Here is a 13,956-nt window from a genome sequence, read left to right as displayed (position 1 = left end):
TTTTATTGTTATCATTTATTTTTGTATATATTATATGTGTGTGTATGTGCTTATAAGAAAATTAATAAAAATTTATTGACGTGAATTCTACAAACTTTTTGTGAGCACTCAATCAGGGTATATAGGATGACGTTTGACTGATCACTCAGTCAAGAGCTGATCACCATTTAGCATTTCTGTATTCTGCTTAAAACAATTACAAGACAATTTCTTTTTGGATGTATTTTTAAAAAATTTATAAATGATTAAGCGTATATGAGTAAAACTTATATGAAAGTTGCCGCTATATGAAAATGAATGTATCTGAAAAAAAACTGAAAATTAACAAATCCGATGAATGGTGAATGGCTAAACTAACAGCAATGGTTGCTACTGGTACATTTATCATTTGCAGCAATTGCCAAATAGTCTAAGTGCAATTAAATTATAGATTTAAATGCCTCTTAATATTTTATATAGTCACAAATTCTATATATAATATTTGAAATTATTTTTTGTTTGTAAATTTAGTACCAGAAATTAGGACTTTAACCTCAATGTGTCTTCAATTGGTTTACATTAGTTCATTTTTGGCAATTCTTCAATGTTTTTATACTCGAATTATAATTTGTTATTGTTTTGTTTGCATCTGTTTGACACTGCGAGAATCTCGAAGAAGGCAAAGGAATCACGTTTGCGGCTGCTGATATGTTTTATTTAACGATTCACATACATATTCCGACAATTTATAGAGCAGCAAACAATTCATGAGTCACCCTGTATTACAACTAACACCATAAAAATACCAGCGGGAAGAAGTTTTGAATCAATTTTTTTGTACTTAATGCTCTGGTCGGTCACGAATATAGAATCAGTTTTCATTGCCAATAGATTATATATGCAAATCTTAATTAACACTACTTGTTTAATACTTTACATTAAATGCATTTTTAATATAGGTAATAATTTTCTTATAATAAAGAGGTTTTTCGAAGAGTAGTAAACTACAACAACAAAAATTCATTTTATATTATTTTAATTAATTGAATTTTTGGCTGACCAATAAGCTCTTTCGAGTATTGCCAATACCCATCATCAGTGGTCTTAGAAATAATTCTTGTGTTTAATTAGTCGTAAATAATTTTTTGAGACTGCAAGTACCAGGAATCGAACTTGTGTCCTGTCAAATTTGAAGTTTAGAGTCAGCGCACCTTAACCAACTGATTCAAAGCCGTACTAGATTTTTGTGATCGCACATTTTTCTGGAGTTTTGTTAATTTGCTGTGAAAGTTTTATCTATTCTTATAATAGCTATTTGTTTATATAATATTAAATTGCTATATACATAATTATATATTTAATATTAAATACTCGTGCAGTGAGTAGGATAACAATAATATGGTAAGAACTCAGATTCAATAAATTCTATTTTACCTAAAATTAACTAATAATGAAGATTGTAAAAAATTTTATATACTTGTAGTTTATGCGTTTGATCTACAAATAGCACGGCAAATCCTTTTTACTCCAGAATAACAATGAACAAAAATCGGAATTTGAAAACACAATGTATACTATAACTTTAGCTAAAGAGTCTAACATGTGAGTCTACGTTTTTAAATTGATAGGACTTGAAGCTTAAGAATTATATATGAGCAGTCAAAGTAATATATATTTTTTGTACCATCGTATTTTTGGTACATATGCAAAATTTAATCAGTGATAATTAATGACTAAATTTACATTGTTAGGCATCGAAAAGCTCGAAATATGCAGCAAATCTAAGGAATATAAGTATTCTTCTTCTCAAATTTAAAAGATTGACTTTATCATGTAGAAGAGTCGCCTGTTTGTGTTAAATCCTGAAACTAAAAAAAAAATAATTTAACATGGATTTAACACTTTTATCAATTATTTAGTATATTTAACACGAATAGTGAGGAACCTTAATATGTTATTAAAAGAGTTTAATTAAGCTTTCTTTCAAAAGCGAATATAAATATTAGAAAAAATTCTGTATAACAGATTTCGTAATAAAAAAAATTATTATAAAAAAATTTTTTATTCATAATAGAGACAGAGAAATGTAACAAATTAAAGAAGAATTAATCGTTAATCTCAAATTAAAAAAGATTTCTAATATAATGTTAAGATACTCCATATAAAGTATTGTATTCGCTTCAACTATTTAATATAAAAATGTTAAAAATGCGCATGTTAAAAATACCATATCTAAAAACTGTATTTTTCATTGAAAAAAGAAAATAAAATTAATTAATTGCCATATAAGATATACTAATTTTAACACTACAATTCTTCTAAATAAAAATTGTTCAAAAATAATGAAAAATTTTAAAAATTCGTTTTATATAGCAGCTGCTAATAATGTTTTTGTTTTGAAATATTTTACTTGCTTATAGTTTTTATTAAATTATATATCATTAACAATTTTATTTAAATAAAAATCTTCTAAAAATAAGTAATTAATAATATAAATAATTGTTTCTAGATGGCAGAACTTATGCATCAAATGAGAGATCCCGCACATACACTAGGTGCTGTTTCTGTTGGTAGTATACCACAGACTTTAGTATCCAATAATGGAACAAATGGTGAACTCTCAATACAGAAAGCACTTATGAGCAGTGGACTGCATTCTACACCAGCCACAAATTTGAAGCTAATTGAAGCTACACGTAACGCTCAACATGATGCTAGTCCTAATTTGGTCTCATCAAAAATGAAATCATCCAAATCATATACACATGGCTTGAGTAGTTCTGCAGGCACGGTATGTTCCTTCACATAACGTTATCAAAATCAATCTCTATAACTATATTTGAAACTGTATTTCTATATTTCAGGTTAATATACCAACGTCTACATCGGCACAAAGTAATTTGTCGTTACTAGCCGATATCTCACCTAATCACACACACTTTTTTGAAGTAATGTATGTCGGTAAGATACGCGTATCACATAAACGTGTACCATTCACTTTCATTGATGATGCTCTGCCAAAGTTTAAAGCTTATGATGCACAAAAAACGCGTTTATTAAATATGGCAACAAATCGCAAATTGTCATTAAATGAAACCGGAATTACTACGTTAGATTTGAAACATGTCACTTTGAAAGAAAACGATGTTGCAGAAGAAGATGAGACAGAAGCAGATGAACCAGATGACAAGGAGAAGAATAAAGAAAATATTAAAAGTCAAGATGTAGTATTACCTAGCTCCGCAGCAAACAGTAGTAGTGAAGAAAATAGCACTTCAACTGGAATTCCAAATAAAGAAAATAAATATCCTAGACGTCTTACACGTGGATTAAGTCAAGGAGAAATGACATTAAAAAAAGAGTATGTATCTTATTTGTCAGTATAAATGATAAATAATTATTTTAAAACTTTTAACACACTTAAAATTGAAAGAATTTGATGTTGAAAACTGTAACTATAACTATAACTGTAGAGAATAGAAGAAGTTTTATTTGGTTACAGAGATGCCCTCTGAAATTAAAAAAAATAAAAAGTTTCAAACAGAATAACTTTGGGCGATAAGACGCTGGTTAAAGAAACGATAATATTTGTATAGAAAGGGGGGATGGGTAATATTTCTTGAAGACAAGTGAAGGTTAGCTTAAGTTTAAACGCTATTAGTGGTAATAAAAATATCAACGCTTGCACTGGCAGATATATATTACCTACTATGATGCCATCCAAAGTTGGAGAGAACCTTACCATTGTTTGGATTATTACTTCATGTCCTGTCTTTGATCTTCAAAATGATACCTTGCATAACCAAAAAGCTTATCTTTGCTATGTTTACCAATCCAATAAAAAAATCTATCTCCTGGACATTAAAGTCGCGTCATCAAAAACATTAAAAATGATTGAAGGACTTTACTTCTCTATATCATAGCACTACAGTGTCTGTTTATTAGAATGTGCTATTGTTGATACATCATGGCAAAAGCAGAAAATCACATTAGCATTCTAGGAAGCATATAAAGTGCAGTTTTGCTGATCTTTAGTTATTTTCCTATTTAATTCAGTGCATTAGTGTTTTTTTACCTCAATTTATTTATAAATACCTTGTTACGATATTTATATTAAGTAATTATATATAAGAATTAATTATATTATTATTATAATGAAATTATTATTAATAATAAAAGTGTTGCTGGTAATAAAAATGTTGAGAACTCCAATTCCTCCTTGGACACTAATGAAACACAACAGAACACAATTAATTTCATAACTGAAGAACAACAAACTACTTCATCAAAAGTGTTAGAGGTACTTAAATCAGAGAAGGAAATACTGCAGCAACAAATTGAACAACAACAACAAAATCAAATGCAACAAACTCAACAATTGCAACAAAACAATTCCCTCTATAAGTGAGTAAGAAAAGTTTTGGAATGTGTCAAGTTCTTGAGTTCAAATCTTTTTATGTTACAACTTCTGCAACCAATTGGAATGATTTAATTCTTATTTAGTATTTAATAATTTTATATATTTTAGTCAATTCCTTATTTCCTGAATGTTATTTTATTATTCTGCTTGCTTTAGTTTTGCACGGATTAAACAATGCATACCACAAAATGCTAATTAGTTTTATAATTTCTTCTTTCTTCATTGTAATTATTAATAAAATTTTATAAATGTTCATTACAGTTTACCAAAGCAGCGCGATCGTGCTGCATCTATAGGCGGCATTCCGACATTTGTAGAACAAAATCGCACGATGGTCTTCCTGGTAGGACGTTCAGATCTACGTTTAATTTCTCCTGATCGTAAGCAAGTGCTACTTTATAAAGACTTTAAAGATGTAGCTAGTTGTGCACAAGGACAGAAAAATGCAGATCATTTTGGCATTATTTGCCGTGAACCTCATAATGATGGTTACATAGGCTATGTTTTTAAATGTCAATCCGATCATGTTTGTGATGACATAGTGGCAGCCATATCACAAGCTTTTGTTACATGTGCAGAACAAAAGAAAAAAGAAGCAACACAAATATTCTCCTGTGAACATTGTCCCATGTTGTGGTATCACAAGCTTTGTGCAGATGTTGAGGGATTAAGTGAAAAAAAAACTCAATCTATGATATTTAGACGTATCGAAACATTAACAGATGAAGAACAAGATATTATTTGGGCCAAATTTTACGGATCTGAGAAAATGAATTCACCTTTGTCTGAGCAGAGCCAGTTTCTTATGATGCTATTGCGTGCACATTGTGAATCGAGACAACAACGTCATGTTCATGACACCGCTGAAAATCGTTCAGAATTTTTAAATCAATACTTAGGTGGCAGTACCATTTTTATGAAAGCGAAACGTTCCTTGACAAATTCATTCGATCATTTGCTAAAGCGCAGAACGTCAAAGGATGATATTGGTGTAGCCCATAATTCAAAAGACCATCATATACGCGAAAGTTCTGCTGAACCGCAAGTAGGCAGAAGTGGGAATGAGACACCACCGGAGGGGATGCGGTCACGCTCAAATACTATTGGCAGTACTTTTACTAAACCCTCAGCAGAGCAACTTAAGAGTCCAATGATGGATATGTAAGTTTTTTATAGAAGTTATTACATATTTTAAATAATTTTTTTATTTATTAATTATATCTTAAGTAACAATCTATATTTGTATAACAGTGAGCAGACTCGTAGCCAGAAGTCGGGTTTGATGAGCTCAATCAATTTTTGAATTAAACCAAAAACCTATATGTACTTAAATATATCAATGCAGATAAAATGCAGTACAGCAAGTAGGGATGTACTAAGACTTTGTATGAACTAAGACTTTGTATGGTGTAAGCCTTTGAAGTTGTTTAAATAAAGTTATGGAACTTATTTTCCGGCAATAAAGTATTTCTTTATTTTTGGCTATTATAACAATCACAACAGCTTGTGTTGATAGATCCTTTATTGTCATTAGATGAAATAAAAATTCTACCAGCAAATGTATTTGACCATGACAGATTGAGTGTCCTTCTCATCACTTCAATTCAATGGAATTCAATTCAAGTTGATTAAGATAAAATAATCAAAAAAAAATCTAGATGATGATTTCGAAAATTTAATAAGTTTTACTGTCTCGAATTAAATTTCTGGCTGAGTCTATCAGTGACATATAGTTTTTATGTTTTTGAAATGAAATTGAATAAATGAACAAATATCTGTTAAATGTTATTTTCTTAAAATGGGTATTGCAGCAATTGATTTCAAATATGTATTTTTGTATAGATTTATAAAAGTTGGCAATAGTCCTAAAGAGGCTGAAACGCATCAAGGTTCATGGCGACAGGCAATTTTAAATAGTGTGGTGACACCATCAAAAATGGATACTAATGCTCAAGCAGAATTTATGTCTCCAATGCGTGTTCGTCGTAAGTATTTTCTCCTAATTTGCGAAATCAATATTAACATTCATTTTCTTTTTTTAAATTTAGCCAACAAATATGGGAAGCGTACTAAGGAGGAGTTACATGAACTTTGGAAAACTGCTTTTCGTCAAACAATTTTATTATTACGCATGGAGAAAGAAAATGCTATGTTAATGGCGCGTCAAAATGAGAACGAATTAAAACGTATTAAATTAGATTATGAAGAAATTGTCCCTTGCGACAAGCAATTAATTGAACGATGGGAATTGATCATTGAAAGAGATTCCATGAAAATTGGTAATAAGAAGGATCCAAAAGTACTTGCCCAAGCCATTAAAAATGGTGTACCACGTTCAAAACGTGGCGATGTTTGGACGTTCCTTGCTGAACAGCATTCCATGAATACTGCACCTGTTGATACAAAGAAATTTCCTAACTTCAACACACCATATCATATGTTATTGAAAAATCTCACCGAACATCAACATGCTATATTTATTGATTTAGGTCGTACGTTTCCAAATCATAAATTTTACAAAGATCCTCTGGGAGTAGGTCAACTATCACTATTTAACTTGTTAAAAGCTTATTCTATATTAGATCCCGAATTAGGCTATTGTCAAGGTTTGGGTTTTATTTGTGGAATCTTACTTCTACATGTAAGTTAGAATATTCAGTTTATGAAATGTTTAATATGTCATATCTGTTCTTTGTTTAGTGTGATGAAGCTGATGCATTTGAATTATTAAAACATCTCATGTTCCGGCGTCAGATGCGTACAAAATATCTACCTGATATGAAGAAATTTCAATTGCAACTTTATCAATTGTCCCGTCTAGTCAAAGATCATTTACCTGAATTGTATGTATGGTTAGATCAAAATGATGTCTCACCAACTCTTTATGCAGCTCCATGGATTTTAACAGTATTTAGTTCTCAATTTCCTCTTGGATTTGTCGCACGAGTATTTGACCTTTTGTTTTTGGAGTCCTCTGAAGTTATATTTAAATTTGCAATTGCTTTGTTAAGCGTTCATAAAAATGAATTGCTAGCTCGCGATAATTTTGAAGAAATAATGGATTACCTAAAGACGGTAGTCCCAAAAATAGACAACAAAACTATGGAAAATATAATGAAATTAGTAAGTTAAAAATATATAAAAACTAGAACATATACTAAAATAGAATTTGTTTTTACAGACTTTCACGCTTGACATAAGTAAACAACTTGCCGAATATAATGTGGAATATAATGTTTTACAAGAGGAGATATCTACTACAAATCATCACTTAGAAATGCTGAACAGAGAGAAATCACAAAATCAGCACTTGGAACAACAGCTACAGGTACGCTTTAATGTACGCATCTCTACACAATTACTAATTAAATTTTTTTTTATAGTTTGCACAGTCTTCTATAGCACAATTGGAAAAAACTCGTTCATCTCAACAAGCTCAAATTACTTCTTTACAATCACAAGTGCAATCTTTAGAACTAACTATACAAAATTTAGGACGATTTGTGGGACAATTAGCTGAAAGTAATATTGAACTTGATCTGCCAGGTGACGTTAGACGTATATTACAGCAATTGGATGATCTTGAACGACAAAGAAAGAAACCTTTGTTTACTGAACGAAAAATTGGCAAGTCTGTTTCTGTAAACAGTCATTTGGGGTTTCCACTAAAAGTTTTAGAAGAGTTGAACGAAAAAGACGAACATGGTTCGCCACAAAAGAAGAAGGAGAAGACACCTTTTTTTGAGAACACGTATGAACATTTGCGACAACAGCGATCTCTCGGTAGTAATGCAATGCTCTTATTGCAAAATATTAATGATGCCAGTGTCCATGAAACAACATCACCTACCAAACAGAATTCCATTAAAGCTCAGCAACAACAGCGACCTAATCGTCTATTAGATACTACATCAAGTCCAATTGAAATGCAAACAAAATTAGATGATTTAAAACTACCCGAAAATGTGGACAAATTCATTTCCAGTATGAAAACTCCGATAGAAGTAGATAGTGGCATTGGTACACCAATGAGTCCGCCAAGTACAAGTAGTAATAGTAGTTCAGGCAGCAACAACAGCACATCAACTGGTCATAACAATACTGGTGGCATATTTAGTCGAATGGGTTATAAAACAACACCAATAGCACTATCACCATTGGCAAATCGTGCGTTTATACCTAATATCACACCACCAGTTACTGATGCCATAATTATAAATACCGATATAAAACCAACAGTACCAGAAGTAATACCAATAAAAAATGATACGAATCCACTTGAAATGCATCCCTTGAGTATGGTTGGTGAAGTGAATGTAAAATTTAATGGAACAACGCAACTTAAATCTATACGACCTGGACATCACATGAGACCCATAGCGCTAAGCTCCATTAAAACTTCATCTACCGAAAGTGATCCAGGCGCTACTCCCACCACTGTTAGTGGTCGAAGCTAACGGTTTCGATTCATAGCAAAATTCTTACGTAGCTTATATTGAATTAAATATGAGTTCTACAACTTAAAAAAACAAAGAGTATTCTGCATGCAATTGCTCATTACAGCGCTTCTTAAGATAAGCTTAAATTTTTAATTACTATTCCGCCAACAAAAAATTTTTAAATAACACTCGGTTTTGAAGTACTAAAAATATATATAAATAAATATATAAACAAAAATTAATACGCAGATCATTGAAAATATTTTATATAAATATTTATTAATAATTTTCAACAAAAATGAGTTTTCGCTATGATTGCGTAAAACATAATACCGCACAACTGTTGCCATTTATAATTAATGAAATAAAAGTTTTGTTAAAAATATATTTTAAGTATAAGAAATTTATGCAAATATTGCAAATCTAATCAAAAGCAAACTTTTAAATATAATAGTATAAACTTATAGTTTAGTTGAACGTGATTTTTAATTTTTAAGATATGTTTTAAGAAATCATGAAGGCGTCGTACATGATTCGGTTAAATTTTTTTTGTTCCATTTAATCTACGAAATTTTTAATTTAAACGTAATTATATAGAAACTGCATAGCAAATTTATTTAAATTTATATATAAATAAGAATCAAAAAAAAAATATTTAAAACAGTTATTGAATTATTTTATTAATAAAACTATTAATTTTCATTAAATTTTGTTTCGAATAGATTGTTTATATGAGCAATAAATATTTTTTTAATTATTGTAAAAACATTCATACAATCCCTTTCCATTAATTTATTATAATATTTCAAAAAAATTCGTCATATATCTTGTGTAAATTATTTTCAGATTGCTTAAAAGAAGATATTAAAAGAAATATATCAATAACAAATGTCATTTTTCTATATTCCAAAATAAAATTATTTTTCTGTTATATACAATATATAATACATATATAATATAATATATAAGCGAATATTTGTACAATAATCTGATTATTATTTAGCAAGGTGGTGTCATGAGTATAATTGGCGCTTCCCGGTAAACATATATTAATGTTATATATAAAATAAACTTGCCTTAGGAACCATTGGCACTCTTGCTTACATCTCCAATTGCTAAGCCGCTTATTCGGCACATTTCAAATTTTTATACCAATATTTATAATTAATTATGTATCGCCATTTGACAAAATTAAATAAAATAAATTTTTCTACATTTTTATTTAAAAAAAATTTTATTTTTATGCAGTTTCTATTTTATTTTATTATTATATACGCAATTTACGTAGCTTTATAGAAATGTACTTAAGAATTTAGTAAAATTTAATTGTTTAAATCATTAATCTAATTGTAAGATAATAATTAGAAATAATTATTTATTTTTATTTTTCAGTTTTTTTATTCATTTATTTATTTGATTTTTTTTCCACAATATTTTTTAACATTATATGTTTGTTTTCAAAAATTGAGTAAAAAAAACATGTAAATTATGTTACACTTACTAATGGTAAGAAAGATTTTAAGAGAATTGTGTAACAAATTTAACAATTCGTAAAATATAATGTTTAAAGGTATTTATATAAATAAAAATTGATTTAAATGCTTATTTGTTAAATTTATATGCTTGTGACAAATGTATGAATCCTTGTGTAGTTGATTGAGACAAATGCTAACTCATTAAATATTATTGTAATAATTATAATAAAGCAAATATATAATTGCAATAAAAATTATTTAACCAAAATAAAATCTACTTTTTTTTATTTAAAAATGATATACATTATAACAAACAAATTTTTTATATATATAATTTTATACTGTTTTTATATATTGTTTAATAAGTTCCCGAACAAAAATGAAAAAAATAATTTTTTATTGTAAAAATGACTGTTTTTCAGTATAATCTTACTTAACTTAACTTTAACTGTTATAATTTTTCTATTCCAACTATGTTATCGGGAAAATGTTAAAAATACTCCACCATAGAAGCTATAACGTATGTGTTTGATGAAAAATTTTTCAATTAAAGAATTTTTTGAGAAGTAAGAAAAGCCAGAAGTCAAAAGGTTCTAAATTTGATTAACAGTTGTTTATTTTAAGAAACCTTACTTTAATTCACTCAATTTTGTGATGGTGGCTCGAACTGTGTAAAAACGTGCATTCTTTTAAAGGAAAATTAGTTTCCTCTTCAATGCAGTAAATTTTTTTACCAACCAACGATAGTGAGAAAATAATTATATGAAAGGAAATAAGTATTGTGAGAGGGGTATCAATTATTTCTTTCCCATATCTTAGCACAGGATTATTGCCAAAACAGTAAGATTGACTAATAGTTCAATTGGGTATGATTTTACAAATAAGTTTTTTTTTCATAAGTATGCCTAAGTATATAATTTTTATGCAGCCAACGAAGGAGTGGGGGACGGCACGAAATAAAATTATATTGTATAATATCGGGATAGATCAGGAATTTTGCACGTCAATAAAATCAATTAGGCATTGTTTTGCAGTGTTGACTAATAAATCAAATTAGGCACAATTTTACAGTGTGGTCATATTTCTTAAGTGTTACTATTTAGTTACACTTAATGTGACAATACCATCGACATTAAAAAGTTTTTCGGCTGTAAAACTTGATATACTATAAGTTAAATAGATGCAAAAGCAGGGATGTTTAAATACAGCAAGAAAGAATTTTTTTTTACTAAATAATTTCATTCCACACTATAGAAGTTAACATGTGAAGAATTGGCTTAAATTTCACAGAACTGAGTTGAAATTGTGTGACACCATTTTCTATATGCTTGATAATGTAGCATAGTCTTATGTGCAAAATTTATGTTCTGATTTGAAAAAAGGATGTATAGGTATATATTGTTAACTAATTAACCGTAATTTCTTACGTAAAAAACTTAAGGGAAGCGTTTAGAAATAAAGAGTATTAAGTTATTGCTGTTGTTTTTATTGTATTTGGACATTTGAAGAAAGTGGTATTTGGACATTTGAAAAGTTTAGTAGGTCACAATGCTTTTGACATTTAGTCTTTTGTAGTTAGTATAAACTGATTGTTTTAAATTTTCAATCTGTGGTAATAGTTCTTGATACTCGCTATGTGGTAATAGTTCTTGATACTTGATATACTTGATAATAGAAGATATAATATATTCATCTCGATTTTGAATTATTTGGAAACACAACGACTTGAAGTGGCGCTTTTTAAAAAACCTATATTTCTGTTAATGACAGATTTTACTAACACAATAGGACTTATAAGTTAATTACGTTTTTAATGGGGAATGATAGTCATTATACGTAATTTAAACTGAAATAACAGCTTTCTGCCTATTAATAACTAAATAATAATTGCATACTCGTAACACTCAGGTTATATATTAAAAAAACTACTGGAGGCTATCTACAAATGTGCATATTGATTTTAATTATCATACATAGTTACTTTATTTAATAAAATTAAAATAATCAAAAGGTTTAATTTTTTCAGCTATATTAGGATTTAAATATTATTTTGATATGAATGAAAAAAAAAATAAAACCCATTTCTTTCTCCATTTCGCGTTAAATAAAAACGTGCCAATTTAAGGGAAAACCTTTGAGTTTCTCACAAAAAAAGATGAAAATCGCTGGGGTTGCACACTTTTCATTGCATTCGTGTCTTGTTTACTTTTGAACGTAACTCACTGTACAATCGATAGCGATTTATAGAACAATAGATGATCTTCCTGGGTATTTGATTGCTTTAGTACTAAAAGTAATTTCACTCTTTGAGGTTAATAATTATATTCCTTCTTTTTTTTCTTTTCGTATTTTTTTAAAGAATTTTTTAAAAAGAAATGACATCATTAGACGTGACATTTTCTTCTTTTTTAATAGGGATGTTTTTAATTTTTACTCTACGGCTATACAAGTTTCGTCTTTTGAAAATCCGAGTTTTATGACCGACATATGGTAACTCGTATATTCGACACAAATCCTTTAAAAGGATTCCGTTTAAAATTATAAATGAAACGAAATAATAATGAAGCAATAAATACTCTATTAAGTAAAATATGGTAGATGGGTAGAATTGATCTTATATCTAAATCGAAAGCATCATAACTGATGATGAGACATGGGTCTATGAATTTGACATACCCACCAAACAACAATCGACCGAATGGTGCTTCGAAACTGAGCCGAAACCAAAAAGAAAACGCCAAAGTCGGTCCAAAATAAGGTTATGCTGACTGTTTTCTTCGGTATTCGTGGTTTCGTGGTGTGGTGCACTATGAATTCCTTCCGGACGGTCAATAAGGAGTATTATTTTGCCGTTATGCGTCGTTTGCGTGAGGCCTTTCGCAAAAAGAGGCCAGATTTATGGAAGGAAAACTAATGGATTTTACACCACGATAACGCACCGGCTCACACAGAGTTGGTTGTGTCGCAGTTTTTGGCCAAAAACTCCACCAATGTCATCAACCAAGCACCATACTCTCCAGATATGGCCCCGTATGACTTTATCCTCTTCCCCCGACTCAAATTGCAATTGCGAGGAACGCATTTTGAGACCGTAGAGGCCATAAAAGAGAATTCGCTGTGTGAACTAAAGACCATACCTTCGGCGGTCTATAAATCTTGTATGGAAAATTGGATCAAGCGTTGGCATGCATGTATTGCCGCAGGAGGAGAATACTTTGAAGGCGATAATAAAGAAAATTATTAAAAATTAAAATTTTACGTTTTTTTTACCATCTTGTTCTTTTTTGATCAAATGGTAAGAATTACTGGGAAAACAATTGTAAGGAATTACTATAATTTCTAAAAATAATATTTATCCTCCTTGCAGTACGTATCCTATAAAGACCTGTTTTTATTTTTTTATAATACAACTTCAATTTGTAAAAATTAATAAGTCAAATGATACTATTGTATAAATTGATTGGTTTTATTACAAATGAAAAGAATACAAATAAACAAAAATTGAGTTTGTGCCAAACAAATCAGTAAAAATGACTTTAGTTTATCCTATAGTTTATAATTTTTTATATATTGTCACATATGTTAACCAAGAAGGACACCAGATGCAATAAATACGGAAAAATTGAGTCAGCAACATTTTATT

General features: G+C 29.3%; 1 protein-coding gene across 5 annotated transcripts in view; it reads left to right on the top strand.

The window, feature by feature from the left end:
* The window catches only part of LOC119675343 (TBC1 domain family member 1), a 64,512-nt gene extending 55,476 nt beyond the window's left edge, over window positions 1–9,036 (top strand). For 2 of the 5 annotated variants that reach the window (XM_038086534.1, XM_038086537.1), the window contains 9 exons: window positions 2,489–2,770; window positions 2,844–3,340; window positions 4,159–4,383; window positions 4,661–5,560; window positions 6,242–6,384; window positions 6,448–7,040; window positions 7,100–7,522; window positions 7,581–7,727; window positions 7,783–9,036. In XM_038086534.1, the coding sequence (XP_037942462.1) occupies window positions 2,489–2,770; window positions 2,844–3,340; window positions 4,159–4,383; window positions 4,661–5,560; window positions 6,242–6,384; window positions 6,448–7,040; window positions 7,100–7,522; window positions 7,581–7,727; window positions 7,783–8,856 (4,284 nt within the window). In that variant the 3' untranslated portion in view covers window positions 8,857–9,036. Of the gene's footprint in view, window positions 1–1,511; window positions 1,582–2,488; window positions 2,771–2,843; window positions 3,341–4,158; window positions 4,384–4,660; window positions 5,561–6,241; window positions 6,385–6,447; window positions 7,041–7,099; window positions 7,523–7,580; window positions 7,728–7,782 lie in introns of those variants that run through there. The other 3 variants (XM_038086536.1, XM_038086539.1, XM_038086538.1) reach the window with 2 other exon arrangements.
* The last annotated feature ends 4,920 nt before the right edge of the window (window positions 9,037–13,956 follow it).

This window comes from Teleopsis dalmanni, chromosome 2 (genome assembly GCF_002237135.1).
Source record: "Teleopsis dalmanni isolate 2A chromosome 2, ASM223713v2, whole genome shotgun sequence".
Lineage (NCBI taxonomy): Eukaryota > Metazoa > Arthropoda > Insecta > Diptera > Diopsidae > Teleopsis > Teleopsis dalmanni.
This window is presented reverse-complemented; position numbering and strand designations above follow the sequence as displayed.